The sequence below is a fragment of the Cupressus sempervirens genome, chromosome 9 (genome assembly GCF_028749045.1).
Source record: "Cupressus sempervirens isolate cs-2001-9-10 chromosome 9, ASM2874904v1, whole genome shotgun sequence".
Taxonomy (NCBI): Eukaryota; Viridiplantae; Streptophyta; class Pinopsida; order Cupressales; family Cupressaceae; genus Cupressus; species Cupressus sempervirens.
Genome location: NC_143126.1, coordinates 647,911,032 through 647,931,897, shown reverse-complemented (window position 1 = coordinate 647,931,897; position 20,866 = coordinate 647,911,032). Strand labels below are relative to the sequence as shown.

The following is a 20,866-nucleotide window of genomic DNA, read 5'->3' as shown; positions in this document are numbered from 1 at the left end:
ACCATACACTCCACAGCAGAATGGTGTTGTAGAAAGAAAGAAGAGAACCCTCAAGGAGATGACCATTTGCATGCTACTTCATAAGTCTCTTGATCAAGTTTCTTGGGCTGAAGCAATGAATTGTGCAAAGTACATCTAGAATAGGAGTCCTCATCAAGCTTTGGATGGTTTAACTCTTTCTGAAGCTTGGAATGGAAGGAAACCTACTGTAAAGCACTTTAGAGTCTTTGGTTGTCCAGCATGGGCATGAATACCTCCATAGAAATGCAAGGCATTGGAACCTCAAAGTAAACCTTGCATCTTTGTTGGTTATGCAGACTCTCATAAAGCCTACAAGTTGATGAATCCAGAGACACATGAATTTTTTTATAAGAGGAGTGTACACTTTGAAGAAAGTTGTCCAACCTTTACTTCTTCAACTCCTCCTTCTTCCTCCTTCATTGAAGAGAGTGATAGTGATGACAGTGACTTGGAAGATGTTCGTCCACGACCCAAACAGAGGTATCAAACTGATGAGGTTGAGGAATCCCTTCTATTTCTACACCTTCTTCCACTAGACCAAAATGGGCTCAACAGACATTGGATGTGACAGGACCATTGTTAGGGAATCCTTCAGATACTAGAAGGACAAGATCACAACACAACTCACTCCCTTATGGTTATATTGCAGTTGCTTCCAATCCTCAATCATTCAGAGAAGCTTCAGGAATTCTAGAATGGGATAAAGCAATGGAGGAAGAATACAATTCTCTTATGAGAAAAAACACATGGGACTTAGTCTCTCTTCCTAAGGGAAGAAAATTGGTTCAGTGTAAGTGGATCTATCGAACCAAATTTGTAGCAGATGGAAGCATTGATAAGTATAAGGCTAGAATTGTTGCCAAAGGTTTCTCACAGGTTCTTGGTATTGACTATACTGAGACCTTTGCACCGGTAGCTAACATGAACTCCATTCATTTGACACCAGCTATAGCTACAGCTCATAAATGGGTTGTTCATCAGATGGATGTGAAGAGTGCATTCTTGAATGGTGATCTTTATGAAGAGATTTATATGGAGCAGCCACAGGGTTTCATTCAGGATTCTATTTTGGTTTGCAAGTTGAAAAATTCTATCTATGGACTAAACCAAGCTCCAAGAGCTTGGTATGCCAAGATGGATTCTTTCCTTCTCTCTGCAAGGTTCACCAGATGTCATTCAGATTCAAATGTCTACATTTTTCACTGGGATGATTCTCACTTGCTACTTGTGCTTTATGTTGATGACTTGATCATTACAGGGAGTACAACATCCATGATTGCTAGTGTCAAGTCTACTTTGCAAGACATATTTTCCATGACAGACTTGGGTCTACTTCATTATTTCCTTGGTATTGAGATACAACAATCTTCATCAGGGATCACATTATCTCGACCCAAGTATGCTCTTGATCTACTTGCTCGATTTCGCATGAGTGATTGCAAGGCTGCATCTACTCCATTTCTTTCAGGTGTTAAGTTAGAAACAAAGTGTCTCATTCCACTTGTTGATGCTACTTTGTATAGACAGTTGGTTGGAAGTCTCATCTACCTGACACATACACGCCTTGACATATCCTTTGCAGTTGGCATGGTTTCTCGCTTCATGCAAGAGCCACATGAACTTCATTGGAAGGCAGCCAAATGCATCTTACACTATATCCAGGGTACACATACATATGGGATATACTATGCAGCTGGTACTGGACTATAGTTAGTGGGTTATATAGACTCAGACTATGCAGGGGATCTTGATTCGTGCAAAAGCACTTCAGGATACATGTTTTATCTTGGTTCTGGCTCCATTTGTTGGCAGAGTAAAACGCAGAAAACTATTGCTCTTTCATCTATTGAGATTGAGTATCGAGGAGCTGTTACTGCGGCTACAAAAGCTATTTGGTTACAGCATATTCTGAAGGAGTTTGGTTTTGACATACCTAGACCCACAGTCATACATTGTGATAATTAGGGTGCCATTGAAATCTCAAAACATCCAGTGCAACATCAACACACAAAACACATTGAGGTTCATATGTACTACATCACAGAGATGATTCATGAGCAGGGCATTACATTGCAGTATTGTCTTACAAAACATATTGCAAACATCTTCACCAAGCCCTTCATTGAAGTCAAGTATCTTCATTTGCGAGATCTCTTGGGGGTGCATGATTTTTCATTGGGGGGTAACATGACTCTTCTCTTCTTTATTGTACTTATCTCTCTTTTTGGAGAAGGTTTTTCCCATGAGGTTTTCGCTCTTTCTCTATTTTTAGAGAGATTGCATTGCATTGCATCGCATTGTATGTAGAGCATTGCTTTTGTACATGGGTACCTAACATGGCCTAGTAGCTGGGACCCACATTGCATCTTGCATTTAGCTTTGTGAGCTTAAGTGCATTCCCCTGAGATGCATTTAAGGGGGGGTGTTAGTGTAAATAATTAATTATTATTGCATTTTACTTAAGTTTACTTAGGTTAATGCATTAGCATATTAGTTGTCATGTAGACACCTAGGAGTTTGCATATTCATTTGAGTTGTCATGTAGACAACACAGTTGTTTGCACTCCAATTGAGCAAATGTTGTCTACTACATTTCTTTACGAGATACACCTTGGTATGCTTATCCTCTCATTGTTGCACGCACATCTTGGTGGATATGTACTTAGTTGTGATGTTTATCTCTTTGCTGACTCCTAGTCATTCTAGATGCCTTTATATACAGACACTTCTAGTGTGTATTCAATCATCTGATATTCAATTATCTGATATCCATTATCATTTTAATTATTATTGAGATTCTCATTTGATCATCATTAGTATCTCTTGTGCTATCTATTGAGCTTCTTGATCTTGGTGTTGAATTATTGCCTTAGGAAAATTCTTACATGGCATCAGAGCTATATCAAATTCTTACAGACTCTCTATATTTAACAAGGCTTTTCCATCTCTTTCCAACTAGAAGTTCAGATCCTCTTATATCGCATTTTCAATGAATAGGATATCAAAAAAATAATGCATGACCTGTATGGGATACCGCTTCCCTGAGGTAGAGAAAGCTGTGATATATGGTCGGCTCCTTAGCACTTGCAAAAAGTATCATTGCAAGAGTGTGATCGTGTGACAAAATCTTCAAAGTGTAGCCCTTAATTTGGCTCATGCATGGCATGAATGGTTGTGCCAGAAATGATCCACAATGCTATATACTAGCTTGCTATGATGACAGATCCTACATGGTGTGAAGCTGAGAAATGGAATGAGTTGCAAGTCAGATGTGGCTATGCATTTAGTAATGCATTTGTGTAAAACAGGAAGCGACTATGATTTGTACAGCTAAAAATGACTGTAGAAGGCATATGTAATAGTTGTAGAGAATGCGTGACGCAATGAGATAAGAAAGAGGTATTGCAGGTCATATATCAAAATGACAATCCTCTGAATGATAAATAGTACACAAAATGACCCAACTCATATTAAAAGCTTTGCCTTACAGTTGAATGACCAGTTATGCAAGAAGTGTGAAGGTGGTGGAGAGTTACAAACAAGGCCATTTGTTCGTATGTGGTAATAATATTTAAAAGTCATCTCATATGATAAGGCCTGATGAGAAAACTAGCAAAGTGGCTCATGAAATAATATTAAGACCATAGCCAAGGTGGAAAAAATAATAACTTCACCCACTTAATGTTTTAATATAAGGACATCGTCGTACTTACCTATACCCAGATATGTATGTACACCTACATGTATATATGTGTATATCCTAAACATATGTATTTTATGTATGCATTCAAAATAGGTGTATACATCTTATTTGACTTATGCACATATACACATGTATGTATGAGCATATATATAGGTATCATGGTGTCGTTATATTAAGACATGCCTTACACAATGGAAGGTTCTCAATTTATAAAGGTAACAAATTTTGTTAATGCTTAGTGATTTTTCTTTTATTATTCAATGAGCTATGACAATTGGTTAGCTCATGGTTGTCCAAAGTATACTCTTGCTTGCCTAGCCATTTACCCTTAGCCATGGTGGTTTAGGATTCATAACTATTTGCTTATTGATAGGTGGTTCCCCCATGCCCAATTCCTTCTCTGGCAATGCTTTTCCCCCCTTTGTTGTATCCCTGCAAGTGAAATTTTATCATGGTAACATATTGCTCGTCATTTTACAAAGTCAAAATTACCATAGCAAATGATCATTTTAGCCATCCTTTTTCAATTCATATATCGTCATAACGATTGACTAATATCTGATTTCCCATGAAATCATAATGAATAGCCAACATTTCATTTTCATATGAAACTATAATGAATAACTAATTTAACCAATCACTGAACTTTGCATGAAGCCTAAACGGCTCTAAAGGAACATTTAAGATTGAGCCAAAAGTTGGGATTTAACAACCAACATCAAAATCTAAATCAACATACTCCCTCTGAATCTCTAAAGGAGCTTTTGGATATGAGATAATAGAGTCTTGAAAATTTTCAACATCTTCTTCACCATTTTCAGAACTTGAGTCTTTGGAAAATTTACATGCCTTAAATTCATCAAAAGTAACATCTCTGGTAATTTCAGTTTGTTATTGACTTGGAATGTAGACTCTAAATGCCTTAGATGTGCTACTATAATCAATAAAGATATCTTTCTTCACATAAGGTTCGAGTTTGACCTTTTCTCCTTAGGGATATGAATATAAACTGGATATCCAAAGATTCTAAAATAACTAATATCTGGTTTCATACCTGAGAAGGCCTCTTTTGGAGTCAAGTTGCCAAGAATTTATTGAGGACTACGATTCTGAATGTGAAATATTGCTTGCAAGATTCAGTCCATAAAAAGAAAAGAATACTTTGATCATGAACCATTGCCTTAGCTGCTTCAATAACGGTCATATTCTTCATTTCAGTCACACCATTCTGTTGAGGTTTATATGAAACACAAAACTCCCTCTTAATCCCAGCCTCTGAACAAAAATTCTGAAATATACTAGACATGTATTCTCCACCATTGTCTGATCTTTAGGTCTTATTACTTTTGTTAGACAAAATTTCAACCAATGCTTTAAATTTTTCGAACCCAGACAACACTTATCTGATTCTTTAAACTTAAGGAAATATCCAACACTTATGAGAGTAATCATCAATAAATGAAATATAGTACAAGAAACCACTAAGAGAAGCAACAAACATAGGACCACATAAATCAAAGTGAATGATTTCTAAAATTTCTTAAGATCTAGATTCACTACTATGGAACATACTCTTAATATTCTTATGTAAACTTCTTCATGATCCTAGTTAAGTTTGGGAAGAGCAATCACAACATTCTTCGTAGAAGATAGAGTCCCAAAATCTAAGTGACCAAATCTTTTGTACCGCAATTCATAGGAATTAGATGAATTTAGAGTAAGAGCTCAAAGAGGACGAGCTGAAAGTTGATAAAGAGTGTCATGATGAGACCCAATTTCACTCGCTGATTCAAATCGGAATCCTTTTTCCAAGCCAATACTTTGCCATCAGCAAAGGCCACACAATATCCCTTATCCTCTAAAGCTGAAATGGAAATCACATTTTTTTTATACCTGGAACATAAAGAATGTCACTTAGATGGAGAGGAATACTAGAGTTCAATTGAAAAGTAGAGCCAACACCTCTAACATAATAGCTAGCATTGTCACCAATAATGACATGCAAATGAGTGTCTATTACTTTCAAATCTGACAAGTGTTCTTTCAAACCAGTGATGTGATGAGACACTCCGCTATCAATCAGCCATGTATCATTGTTAGAGGGTATATTGTTGGAAAGATCATAAACAAAAAGAGAACCTTCATAATTTGCAAGATTCTATTTTTGGGGAGTTCTCTACATCTGCAACAACAGCTACATCAGAAGGTTTTGGTTTCACATGACAATCTCTCGAACAATGACCAAACTTGATAAGTAGGAGATGATTTCCACAGCTAGTCAAATTGTGATGTGAATATCAGGATTTAACTGTGTGATTTTGAGTCAAACTCGATGACCCATGTTTCATGAGTAGTGATTCAACATGAATCCATCTCTCATGAGAATGAATGGAACACTTAGCACTCATTGGATCTAGGTGATGCTCATAGGGGTGAAGCACCTCCGGGAAGTCCGGAGGTGCTTCACCCCTGTGAGCATCACCTAGATCCAATGAGTGCTAAGTGTTCCATTCATTCTCATGAGAGATGGATTCATGTTGAATCACTACTCATGAAACATGGGTCATCGAGTTTGACTCAAAATCACACAGTTAAATCCTGATATTCACATCACAAAATGACCAAACTTATCAAATCTGAAGCACTTAATGTTAGAGAGATTTCTTTTCTCTTTCTTTAAGTCAGGAGAAGAATTAAAGCTTTTCTCTCTAAATCTGAGGGGATGGCGAAGAAATATGCGTACTTCGTTAGTCTGTCTACCACCACAAAGATACAATCATTTCCGTTCACCTTGGGAAGTCCAGTAATGAAGTCCATCGAGATGCTTTCCCACTTCTGTTTAGGAATAGGTAGAGGTTGCAATAACCCAGCGGGTAGAGTATGTTCGAATTTTTTTTGCTAACAAACCGCACACTCTCTTACATATTGCAATATGTTTCCTTTAAGACCTTTCCATGAAAACCTCTCCTTGGGATGTCTGTAAGTTTTGAGGCAGCTTGGGTGTCCCACTAGGGGTGAATCGTGTACTTCCTTCAAGATTTTCTGCTTCAGATTGGATTTCGGCACTATGTATATCTGATTCTTATAGTAAATGATGTTGTCCACCACTTTGTATCGGTCATCCTAGGTGTTGCCATCCATTAACTCATAGGAAAAAGTTTTTTTGGAATATTCCACCAACAAATGTGCTTTCCAGTCAGTTGAAACTTGAGTCAATAAGTAGATGGTGGGTTTGTTGGATAAGGCATCTGCAACCACATTGTTCTTTCCCTTCACATATTCAATGTCAAAATCAAAAGCCTAAACCTTACTCATTTTTGTTGCCTTTTGTTCAAGTCTTGTTGCTCCAGAAAATATCTCAAACTATTGTGATCCGTATGAATGACAAACTTGGCACCCACCAGATACTGCCAAAACTTGGTAAGTGTATGTATGATGGCCAACATCTCTTTGTCATAAATGGAATATAAGCATTCAGTTTGTGTAAGCTTTTGACTCTCATAGGCTATGGGATGTCTATCTTGCATCAGTACCATGCTAATGCCTTCTTCGGATGCATCACACTCCAAAATGAAAAGTTGAGTGAAATCAGGTAAGGCGAGTATGGGACAAGTGCTCATAACTTCTTTCAATTTATCAAAAGTGAATTGTGCCTTTTCATTCCACTAGAAGGAGTCCTTTCTTGTCAGGTCTGTTAATGGAGCATTGAGCTGAGAGAATCCTTTTACAAACCTTCGGTAATAATTGCATAGTTCGAAAATCCCTAGCAACCCAAAGACTGATTTTGGGGGAGGCTAATCAGGGATAGCCCGAATCTTCTCCTGATGAACCTGAACTTTGTATTTACTGACAAAATGCCCCAGGTACAATATTTCTGTCATACTGAATTCACACTTGGATCGCTTGGCGAACAAGGACTGATCCTTCATGATCCTGAAGACTTCATCTAGATGCTTCAGGTGCTCTTCCCATGTCTTGCTATAAATAAGAATATCATCAAAGAATACCTATAAGTACTTACACAATTGTTTGTTGAAGATGCGATTCATGCACGATTGGAATGTAGCTGGCGCATTCGTTAATCTGAACGACATAACTAAGAACTCATAATGCCCGTAGCAGATCTGATGGTATTTGGAATGAAGATCTATCTTCAGAAAATAAACTGCGCTATGTAATTCATCCAACAACTCATCGATCCTTGGAATAAGATATTTATTTTTTATCGTCTTTTTGTTCAATGCATGGTAGTCTACACACATGCGTATTGTTCTATCCTTCTTTTTAACCAATACCACTGATGATGCAAAAGGGCTGGAACTGGGACAGATCCATCCTTTCTCAAGTAGTTCCTGAATCATCTTTTCGATCTCATCTTTGAATTTCTTAGGATGACAGTAGGGTGTGGTTATGACTGGTTTGGCGCCTGCTTCCAACTCAATAGTATGTTCAAACCCATGATGGGGAGATATGCCTGGAGAAATGTCCATAAAAACTTCATCAAGAGCACTCAGGATATTCTGAAGATTGTCATACTGGGGAGGTATCTGTTGTCCTTTTATGGGTTCTGTCGAGACAAAATAGTGTGCAGCCCAAGCAATGCCATCACACTAGAAAATTGCCTCAACTTCCTTCGGTCCTTCATTGCCCATTTCGCAGAGAACAACCTTCTTCCCATCAACAAGAAAAGTGAAGTCCATTCGTTTGAAGCTCCAACTATGTTCATCAAGTATCTCCATCCACTGTATGCCCAGAATCACCTCCATATCATCAAGGTCCACTATGAAGAAATCCTTTGTTACCGTGTGATTAGCCATTGTGATACTTAGCTAAGGATCAAGGTGTGTGCAAGGCAGAAGAGTCCCTTTGACAACCTTGACCTGAAATCATGCGTGCATCTCCATAGGTAGACCTCTTTGTTTCACCAGAGATGAGTTTATGAGTTTAGAGTGGCTCCGCTATTGAGCATCACCATAATCCTTTGTCCTTGAAGGTTTCCCTGTACACAAAACACCATGCACCTCGGGCTACTGGCTAGGGCGATAGTTCCTCCGCACCGTACCAATGCTGTAATTCTTTCTATACGGTTCAAACTAAACATTTTGGTGTCCTTGTGAGGTTGGTTGTTTTTGGAGGTTATATCTTCCTGTTCATCCTCATCATTGGACACAACCTCAATGTAGTGGATTTTTCCTTTTCCAAGGGATCTGTGCCCAGGTTCTCATGGTCCCTTGCAGTTGAAACATAGTTTCTTCCTTTGGAGCTCTTGTCTGGTAGCTTCGTCCAACGACGACTTCCTCAACAGAGGTTTATTATCTTTGTCCTTCGGAAACACCGATGGTTTGGAATGTGAGTAACCTCGAGAGGATGATGCCGATGATGATGCCATACTTCGTGCCTTCTTAATGGCTTCTGACAAGGTGGCAAGATTGAACCCTTTTACCCAACCTTTCAATGGTTCTGTCAGTCCGTCCATGAAGAGCACTATCCGTCTTCTTTCAAAAATGCCCGTGACCAAAATAGAGTATCTGAAATCTGCAATGTACTGGTCAACCGATCTAGTTTGCCTCAACTATGCCAAATTTTTGAAATTGAGTTCTGAATCTTTACCATCAAATTGATCTATCAATCTCTCAGTGAATTATGCATAGGTATTTATTGATCATGCCCCAGTGTGATGGTGTTGTAATGCCACCATTCATGCGCTACTCCCTCCAAGTGCAATGCTGCAAAATTAGTTGCTTCTTCTGGCATAGGATTAAGCTGGAAGTATTAGACTTCATTACCCACGCTTGTGCAGATATGGATCCGGATCTATCAAATGGAGACAAATTTACTTAACTTCCTTCTGAGATCATTGTTAAAATATCCTCGATTTCTACTTCTAGAATATCTCATTCTCAGATTTGCGTAGTCTATGTAAGATATATCTTCCTCCAAATTCGCATTCTTTTAGTCCTCTCTCAACTGTTCTTGAACTTCCTCAAAAGTTGGCTACTTCAATTCGTGTGGTGCCTCCGTCCGTGGGGGAAAAGATGGCATGGAAGGTCATGAGCATGCCAGATGAGGGTTTTCTTTACCCGGCGTAGAGTCCGCGCTGTGACTATTTAGTTCACCGGATACTTTATTGTCTACAAATTTCTTGAGAGTTTCTTCCATGAGTCATTGAGTATCATTGATCTGTGCCTAATTCCTTGCAAGTTCTCTTAGGAGCACTACGAGTTTGGTAGCCATGGGTTCTGGTTCTGCCGCCATTCTATCAACTAAATGGGATATTCTTCTCTTCTAGCTATAAACTTTCATTCACTGTCCATAGGCTGGCAGGATTGAAGCTCTAATACCACTGTGATGTTCCCAAATTCATCTAACTCTAAAACAGATGTGCACTGGACCACGATAGGCGTACAGGGTGAGATGTATAGTTGGACCAAGATGATGTATGAACTGCTTGGGCCATATGGTGGGTGCTTGGATGTTGTACGATATTTTCCTTGGAGGTCATATGGTAGTGTATGAGGGCCGTACGGTTGTGGGAACAATTGATGGCCGTACAGGGAAGGCAATATGAGTCGTACAGGTTGATGGTGTTATGGCCGTACGGTGGTGGGTGGGCTAGCCGTACGGTATGTTTGACACTAGTAGTATGGTACTAAGATGCTGGTCATACGGTTTGCTAGGAAAGGTAGTACAGATGGTGTGGGAGGTCGTACGGTATGTAGGGAAGACTTGTCGTGAGGAAGATACTATGAAGGCCGTATGGTATTTGCACTGAGTGTTGCGAGTAGTGGATGGGGTATAGGAGGAAAATGGTTTTAGATCGGCACACTAAACTATTAATCCCGAATACATCAGACAATGCCAAACAAGAATGGAGAGTTGAACACAAATAACTTTCAATTAATATCTGCCAAAAGATGGTGCTCCAATTTGCTAGATCTGAGCGAAGTATTACATGCAACAATGGAATAGGGTGAGGGTTGGATCCCACCTAAACAACACGAGAAAAATAGGTAAGATTTTTCACTTCTGAAATGGCGAAGTAAGCCAAAACTCCAACTGGAATTTGTAGTACAAAGAAATAATCTAAAAATACATACCTAACGACTATCTATAAGCCATGCTTAAATAACCGTCGGGAAAAATTCTGAGGGTGTACAAAGCTAGCTGACGGCTATGCATACCTACGAAAAGAAAATAAAAATGGGTTCGAGATATACTAAATCAATCGGCTCATTAACAATAGTTTGATTAATAATTTATTTATGATAGGAACATTACATCAGGGTGTTCCAAATATACCTCTTATGTAATCTTTCCATTTAGAAATGTTGTTTTCACATCCATCTAATGTACTTTCCATCCCTTCGATGCTGCAATAGCCAGGATTGCTCTTACAGAGGTGTAATTGGAAACTAGCGCAAAGGTTTCTTCATAATCAATTCCCTCCTTCTGAGAGAATCCTCTGGCTACGAATTTGACCTTATATTTTTCAATGGTACCATCAGCAACATGCTTGATCTTAAATATCCACTTAGAAGAGAACAATTTTTTCCTCAGGCCTTGGAATAATTTCCCAAACATCATTCTTAATAATGGATTAGTATTCTTCTGTCATGGCATCCTTCCAAGTTGTATATTTGATAGCATTTGAAACATTTGTTGGTTTTGATTTAGATAAGTCACTCATGTTTTCTGCATAGCTAGAAAATCTTTTGGGTCTTTTGCTCTCTCTTCCAGATGGTAAAGCGAAGTCTTGTGCTTCCTCTACTGTCTTACTAGCCCAAAGTGGTCTTTTCTTAGGATTTTGAGTTTCCTCAAAATTAAGGTTTTGAATCTCACCTTCAATTTCTTCAATGTTCTCCTTTTGAAACTCAGGATCATGATTTTCTTCAAAATGAAGTATATGAGAGGGGTCTTCAGAACTTAGGGCTCTATTGAATGCACACTCTTCTTCAAAGATAACATTTCTACTAAGTTCAATTTTTTTTGACCAGGTATGTAAATTCTATATGCTTTTGAGGTTTCACTATACCCGACAAAAATGCCTTTCCTTCCAGAAGTTTCTAACTTAGTTCTCTTTTGGAACATGTATGTATACAGGGCACCCAAATATCCTAAGATGACTTATATTTGGTTTATCCTTAGAAAATAATGTAGGAGTTTTATCTCTAAAGTGGGAGTGAGGACTTCTGTTTCGAATATAGACAACAATACATGAGGCTTCTGCCCAAAGATAAAATTTTAAGTTTTGATCAAGTATCATAACTCTTGTTGCTTCTATAATTGTCCTATTCTTCCTTTCTGCTACCCCATTTTGTTGAGGATTATAAGGAACAATATACTCCCTCTTAATTCCTGCTTTTTTACAAAAATCTTTAAACAAATCTGAAGTATATTCCCCTCCATTATCAGACCTAAGAGTTTTAATTTTATGTCCTGATAGGTTTTCAGGTAACGTTTTGGATTCTTTAATTCTCTTAAGGATTTCTTTTGACTCTAAATTTTAAAAAGTAAATCCATGTTTCCTAGAGAACTCATCTATAAAAAGTATATAGAAGAAAAATCCTCCAAGAAAAGGAACAAACATAGGTACACATAAATCTGAGTAGACTAATTCTAAAACATTGTTAGATTTTCTAGTTCTCATTTGAAATGGACTTTTGGTGTTTTTACCTAGTGCACATCCTTTGCATATGCTAGAATGATCTTTATTTAATTTAGGTAAATCAGTAACCCTCTTTTCCATAGTCGACAAGGCTTTGAAGTTTAGGTGCCCTAACTTTCTATGCCAAACTTCAATTATATCAACAACTTCATGGATTGAGGCTTGAATAGGTTCTATATTTAATTCATAAAAATATCCATTTCTTTGACCAATCAAATTTGATTTCTTAAATGAAGAGTTCTTAGAATAGGTCATTACTTTACCGTCCATGAATGCAACCTTATGTCCATCATCTTTAAATGTTGTAACAGAGATTAAATTCCTCTTGATTCCTGGTACATAGAGTACTCTTTTGAGATGAAGAGAAATACCCGAATTTAGTTTCAAGGTGCAGTTCTCAAGTCCTTTGATAGAATGAGTGGAATTATCAACTATGGTAACTTTGTCATTAACTTCTTTTAATACTAAGTCTAGTACTTCTTTGTACCCTGTAATGTGTCAAGATGATCCACTATCAATTACTCATGCTTTGCTTGATACATCATTTGATAGTGCTGAATACAATACACATTTCTCAAGATCATAATTTTCCTCTTTTTTAATAACATTTGTACAAATTACATGCTGCTTTGTATTCTCTAGGCAATTTGTTTTATAGTGTCCAAATTTCCCATGTTTGAAGCATTTTACTTTGGATAAATATCTCTTAGGTTTGTCATTTCTTTGATGAGCCTTCTTCTTCTTGAAGTGCTTCTTCTTACCTTTGTAGGAATTTGTGTTGAGAACAAGAAGTTCTTCATCTTCAATTTTCAATTTCCCTCCTTTCTTGAGTTGCCCAAATTCTTCTTGAAGGCAATCTCCTTTAAGTCTGTTGAAGTCTAGAAGTTTGTCTCTAGCACTTACTCCTCGTGAGAATATTTCCCATGAATCTAGTAATCCATCTATTGCCATTAATGTTAGTTCTTCATCATCAATTATGTACCTAATGCTTATAAGTTCATCTCTTAGACCAGCCACCCTTAGGAAGTATGAATTCATAGATTCTACCTTCCTTATTTTTATATGATTTAGTTGCCTTTTTAGTGAAAGGGTTCTAGTTGCATTATTAACCTCATATGCATTTATTAATGCATTCATCGTATTGAATGTTGTCTGATGTTTCATTAGCATAGGTACTATTTCATTTTTAACTCCATCTAATATGATTTTCATGGCTTTGTTGTTTCCTTTGATCCAGTTAGTTTTATAAGGATCAGCATCAGGTTGCTTGGATTCCTTATCAACAAATTGTGTTACATCATTTTTTTCAAGAGCCATCATAATTCTAAATTTCCATGCAATGAAGTGGTCTTTCCATCAAACCTGTCTTCGGGTCTGATTGCATTGGCCATTGTAGGTAAAAGGATGTTGCTTAGATATGTTTGACTACTAGAGCTCTGATACCATGTAAGTTTTCTGCAAATTCTAAAGATATAATACTGATGTAGTATTATTACCTTGCTACATATCGATCTACTATAATTCTAGGTTGAATGTTATTGTTCTGGAAGTCTGCAATAAATTTTGGAGAATATTTTTTTTTTTGCACTAAATAGCGAAGGAGTAGATTGCTAGAAAAACAGACTTAAGATTGTATTGTGCATCTTCTATCCACAATCTTGCTCCTACTTATATATTACGCAAGAGTCTTCCCTTTTCAAATAGACACAACCCCTTCTAGGTTGGCCCTCCATGAAACAAACTATTCCTCCAAAAATTGGCGCCCTTGCTCATTACTAATAGTTAATACTTAGTTAACCACAATAGTCAATAGAAGGCATATAAATATGCCTAGCAAATCGCCAATCTGTTCTAAGGGAGATGTAATATCATGAGACCATATATAAAGGAAATGACATGCATTTAGATCTGTCTGATCTAAAAAATCAGAACATTAATATGATCAAGTTATCAAGATTTAACACTTTTTACATATGGATGATGCCTCGACAAAAACAGAAGATGCGTGAATAGCCTCAGACTAACAACCAATATCAAACAGCATCCAATGCATTCTTTTCCATACCGAGTGAACTCAAGAAGAATAACTTCCAACAATTTGCTGCCACGTAAATCACCAAAAAAGTGAATGACATCTTCTATATTCAAATCTGATGAAGCATAGGGAACAAATACCATATAGACATTTGAGGTTCTCACTCAACCGTTGCACGATAGGTGTCTTCAGCCAAACAACACAAAAAAGCTAAAGCGTATAAACTTTGATGTGGAAGACAAAAGTCTCGATAAAAATGAATTGATGCCAATGCTTGACCAGGATGCATGCAATAGGTAGAAGAAGTAGGATCCTTTGAAGAAGCCAAATAACTGAAGTAGAATAATGGACTAGAGTAGACAGAGAGGAGATCTCTCTCGAAGCTACACCAGAACTTCAATAGTTTTCAGTTCACCCACATGGTTATCTATAAGTGACTCTAACTAATTATTTGTCTTAGTCATTTTGAATCAATTGTTTAGTATTATCTTTTAATTAGCTTTTGAGTAATTAGATTAAATAATCATTTTTTATTCCTTTTTCTTGCAAATAGCTGTTAGAGTAAATAATTATTATTTACGCTTTACTTAAGTTTACTTAGGTTAAATGCATTTGTTGCTTAGGAGTTAGCATACCTTTACGTGTTGACTTGTTGACAACACAGAAATTTGTGTATGTGTTGTCAACACCTGTCATACTTATCGTCTCACCTACTTGGAGGGTAATCCACTTTTTGTGGATGTATGCTTAGTTGTCATACTTATCTCCTAGCGCTTTCTAGCTTATTCTAGAAGCTTCCAAGAGGCCTTTATATACAGGGTCTCCTAATGTAATAATATATCATATTTTACAACAATTTTATTTTTCATTGTTGCAATATATTTTCTCACTTTGTTGAGTTTCTCCAAGCCCTACCTTTCCTTCTTTGGTCTCTCTTCAGTAGGTTATTTGTATGTAGGTGATCTTGGCAAACTGTGAAGTTGGCTTTCATCAACTTCTACATGGTATCAGAGCCTCCTTGATGCTTCCTGGTTTGAAGGATTTTTGAAGCTACGATTTGGAGACACAAACCCTAGTTTGTTTGTGATTTTTTTCTTCAATCGGGAGGAAGTGCATTTTTTCGAGGCACTTTGGGTCCAAACAGATGCTGTCATTGTGCTCAAAAGGCCTGTTACAGTCAAAATTCATATAAAATTTTCGATTTTTGGCTCCAATAGTGGCAGGCAAAATTTTTTGCCCTCCTGGAAGGCCGTATGAATGAATTTATTGCAAAAAAAAAAAAAAAATTCAGGCGGCCGCAACAGCCGCTCCACCAAGTGGGCATTGCGGTACCACCCCAGTGCCGCTAAAGTGCCTCCTACTCACTGTCGGCTCCATAGGCACCACTACACCGCTGGCCCACCACCCTCCTCTACAGCGCCACCCAATTTGCCGCCCCTGCGGCCACCTCCATCGCCTATGGCCTCCTTGCAGCACCTGACACGTGTTTTGTTTTGCTTGTGTCACATTGGCACCTATCACATGGCTGTGCCCGTCTTTTGGGCCATACTACCACATGGCAGTCCTTTTTTGCCTCGAGGGCCTCCAAGCCGTCAATTTTAGGATAGTGAAATGTTGACGTTAGCATGACATCAGTAGTGCATCAACCCTCTTGCATTCCCTTCAGGTCCTTTTTGACCTACTCGTGGTTTTTTGGCTATAACTTGAGCATATAGAGGTTTTTTTCTGATCCGAAAGAAGTGCTAGAAAGTTGGTTCCAAGACGAAGACATTGTATAGGTATTTTTTGGTTTTGATGTAGTTTAGTTGCCTGTTTTTGCAATCAAAGTCGGATGTTCTGGTTTTCACTTTGGCGAGCATATCTTGTGCGTCCCACCTCCGTTTTTTGAAAACGTTATATTTTTGGAAAGCTGTTTCTCTTTACTTTTCAAAAATTTTGCCTTTTCCTTCAAATTCTGCCCCATGCTCTTTCTATCATGTTTTTTGCTTTTTTTGCACAATGGTGGATATCTTGGGTGTTCTAGGTCCGAGGATCGTTTTGATGGCATGGGATCTTTTCTTTTGGGCTGTACTATCTATTGTATCAGCTTTTTCTCCTTTTTTATCATTGTTGATATCATTTGTAAGCATTTTTATGCAAACGCATTGAGATAAAGTGCACCTCTTGCATTTCAGGATCTTGAATGTTGTTTTGAGTTAGTTGTACTCACACTATATTATAAAGTGCCATGGGGCGGATAGTTGTATGCCATTTTGTGCCCTCTTCCTTTGTCAAGTAAGTGTCCCTTCCATGACATTAGCCCCGTGATGTGTCAGTGACTTATGCCTTTATAGGTGTTTGTACCTCTTCCTCACTCTCATTGTTCTTGGTTCTTTTTGCAAAGGTCTTTTGGCCCACTTTCTCAGTTGCCTGTCACCTCACCTTGTCTGTATTAAGGGGGGGTTCTTCTATTGTTTCTAATGCTTCCTTGGTTTGATGGTTCGATGGAGTGAGCTTTGTATTCAGTATTTGATTCTATATACTAGGCGATTGTAGTGGCTGGCTACCTATGCATTTTGGTGAGATGGATCATCTACCATATAGACACTCTTCTTGTTCACAACCTTCTATTTCAAAGGAGGATTCTTTAGATCAGCAATTTCCTTTTGATAGAGTTTGCAGCTTCTTCATGCTTCAGTTATGTTCTTCATGATCTTTTTGTTCCTATTTTCTGGGACATTCCTCTAGTTGGAGGCTTCTTCAATCCTTCACTAGATTTTCTGCTATCTCTTTTTGGAGAGGGGTTTTTCCCACTGAGTTTTCTCCTTTGTCTCCTATTTATAGAGATTGCGTTGCATTTGTTTGCATTTGTACATGGGTACCTAACATGGCCTTGTTGCCAGGACCCATTATGCATTTCATCATAGTTGTTGTGAGCTCAAGTACATTCCCCTAAGTTGCACTTAAGGGGTGGTATTAGAGTAAATAATTATTATTTACGCTTTACTTAAATTTACTTAGCTTAAATGTATTTGTTACCTAGGAGTTAGCATACCTTTACGTGTTGACTTGTTAACAACACAGAAGTTTGTGTATGTGTTGTCAACACCTTGTCATACTTATCCTCTCACCTACTTGGAGGGTAATCCACTTTTCGTGGATGTATGCTTAGCTGTCATACTTATCTCCTAGCACTTTCTAGCTTATTCTAAAAGCTTCCTAGAGGCCTTTATATACAGGCTCTCCTAATGTAATAATATATCATATTGTACAGCAATTTCATTTTTCATTGTTGCAATATATTTTCTCTCACTTTGTTGAGTTTCTCCAAGCCCTACCTTTCCTTCTCTGGTTTCTCTTCAGCAGGTTATTTGCATGCAGGTGATCTTGGCAAACTGTAAAGTTGGCTCTCATCAACTTCTACAATAGCCTTCAAAAATTAAATAATATTTAATTGCAAAACTTGTCAAAAATGGAAAATTACATCCATTCTCAATTACTAGTGTTGGCAGGTTTCTCCTAACTTAAAATTACACCATTCATTGAAGAGTTGATTTTTGTTACACCTTTTATATATCAAGGAAATGTTGAACCTTATTTCTATTAGTTGACAAAAGAACTTAGATCTATCAAAATTTTGTTATCAAGATCCAAAACTCCTAAAAAGAATTTTATCACTTTTGGAACATTATTGATGTTAAGTACCTAAATATTGCCAAACATGAAAAAATTCAAGGAATAAATATTTTATGTGAAAATGTGTAATAGTGAAAAGTTCTTTAAGATGAACAATGTTAGAAAAATCTATGGCACTTAACATCAGTGAGCCTTTTATAAATTTTAGTCTTCTAGAAATGATCATAACTGGCTTATGAAATATATTAAAAAACAATATATCGAATTCAGGGGGTAATTGCAACATGCCAGTTTTCAAAAGAAAGAAGAAATAAATCTAAGATGTTAAATTGAAAAGGAAGCATTCTTCATCAATTACATCCCCTAAAAAGAGGAACCAAGAGCCCTGCAAAATATGCTAATCAGACTTGAAATACCATCACAATCTAATATACAATTTTACTTGCAATGTATCTATTACTATTTAGCATCAAAGACTGAATGGGAAGCTCCACTCACCAAACGTCGGGTTTCATTAGGACGTGGCATAAAATCCTCCCTTCCTTTTACCAAATCCATATATAGTGGAGGAAGCTGTTCAACTAATGGGAGGATTTGTTTCAAAAGCGGAGGACTCACACTTTCCAACTGTTTGAGAGCAATCTCTGCCTGAAACCACATACGAAAATTAGATTTCTCATATTTGAGAGCAACCTCTGCCTGAAATCCAATATGAAAATTAGATTTCTCATGTTTGAGAGCAACCTCTGCCTGAAATCACATATGAAAATTATATTTCTCATAACAGAATATGTAAATAATGTGTAGCTTATTTCTCCTCACAGCATAAAGGCTGAAACACTAATAACAAAAAATAACAAAGTATACATCTTGATCCCTAGCTTGCATTCTATGTGAATGGGGACAAAGTAAAGAAACAAAAAAATGAAATGGATAGTGGAAGAGGAGACAGCATTAATCAAATGGCATAAAATACAAAGTCAAATGAAAGATGCATTAAGGTTATGCAAAGGATAATTTTAGTATACAACATATCAATGCTATGTTCTTATGATATGTTAGATTATATCCTTTTTCCAGGCTGTTATATTACATTGTTGACATTTGAAAATGTAAAATTGTTTTTTATGGCTGATAGTTATCAAAATTCAGTAACAAAATGTAAACACAACATTTCTTTATGAACATATTTTTAGTCATTCCCTATTAGTGAATACCTTCTTGGCACTATTATAAAAGTTTCAGTACTTGATTTTTCTGATTTTTTGAATCCTTGTGAGAAGTCATGGGATTCTTGTGAAATGGACTGGAAAGTTTTAGAAAACTCTTGCAACATTTTCATTTAAAAAAATTTAATCATTTTCTAGGGTAGGAGTACTTTGTCAGCTAGAAATTTTATTTTTCATATTTTCAACAATTTTCAGACCCCTCCTATCAAATAACTAGGAAATGTACTGAAGATGGAAGAAAGACCACAAGTTTAGCTAAGAGCTTTCATTTTGATTACCACCGTGTGTGCAAGTTTGTCATGAGCCATAATTGATATATTATATATATAATGTGGTTTGTGCAAAAAAAAAAATCTCATTTTGGATTTAATATATAGTTCCTTATTCAATTTCATATAGACAATAGATCAATATAATCTAATGCTTCAAACAAATATATTAATAACATATATAAGTTATTATAATAATAGACAAATAAACAACATTAGTAATAATCAATTGAGGAGGGAGAGGGTTTATATTTGGATGAAGAAGATGTGGTTGTCCCTTGTCCCCTATCTAAAAAGCTTAAGTTTTATCCTCCGTTCGCTTGGGAAGACTAGGGAATGGAGATAGACGGAGAAAACCCTTCTCCTATGAAAAAGAGCAAAAATATATCCTAAGAAGGTTGGGTCTTCTAAAGCCAGGGTTGAGTCGGAGGAACAAGGGATGGATACAAAGGATGAGGAGTTTTCGCCTCCTATTACCAAGAATGCTGGGAAAGGGGACAAGAAGGGTAAATCCAAGGTGGTCAATCCCCTTTCTCCTTGTAAGACTAAAGGAAAGACTTAGAAAAACGCAAAAGCAGATCAGGGTTCCCTTGTTCCAAACCCCAGTGTTGGTAAAAAGTATGCTGGAAAAGGTAAAGCTCCTATTTTGGAGGATTGTGACAAAGCTGCTGACCATGATGTCAACATTTCTCAAGCCTCTGCTCTTCTTGATTCTGATTGGGCCTCGATTGAGCAGGTTCAAACTTTGTTCTTGAGGTGCATTATCAGATGTCACAGGTTCACTCCTTATAGTGTCATTTTTGTTGAGTTTGATGCTCATCCTTCAGTCTCGCGGCCATTTTTGATTTGGTTTGGTTCCTCCATCGCCTACATGGTTTTGTGGATAATGCTGGTGATTGTGATCGGTACTCCTATTTAGCCAATTGTTTGTCTGTTTCTACTACGAGTGCAAGTTTGGTTCTCGTGCGCGTTGTTGGTATGCATAGGCCTCTTCTTTGCTGGGTTCGATTGGGATTGACATTGACCATCTCCCCCCTTTTCAGTTCTCATTGGATGCCCCGACTCATCTTCTCCCCTTGGCAGAAGTTGAATGAGCATGTTCGACTTGACATTTATAGACGGTACATTGCCACTACCTGGGTTAACCCTTCTAGTGGGTTACGTCCACGGATGTCCTTTTACGCGAAGCACTTTTTGGAGATTTCTGATAGGATTATTGTTTGTCCTAGCTACCTTTCTCGGTAGTTTTCTCATGCCTTGCGTATCTCCTTAGGATCTTTCAAAGTTGGTTCTCACCGTCTTTGGGCTCAAACTGACCATCATATTGAT

General features: G+C 37.3%; 1 protein-coding gene across 2 annotated transcripts in view; it reads right to left on the bottom strand.

The window, feature by feature from the left end:
- LOC149540402 (Gut esterase (DUF1350)) overlaps positions 1–20,866 on the bottom strand; it is a 234,355-nt gene that overhangs the window by 37,115 nt on the left and 176,374 nt on the right. For both annotated transcript variants that reach the window (XM_089801503.1, XM_089801504.1), the window contains exon 8: positions 18,538–18,687. In XM_089801503.1, coding sequence (XP_089657629.1) covers positions 18,538–18,687 — 150 coding nt within the window. The remainder of the gene's footprint in view (positions 1–18,537; positions 18,688–20,866) is intronic.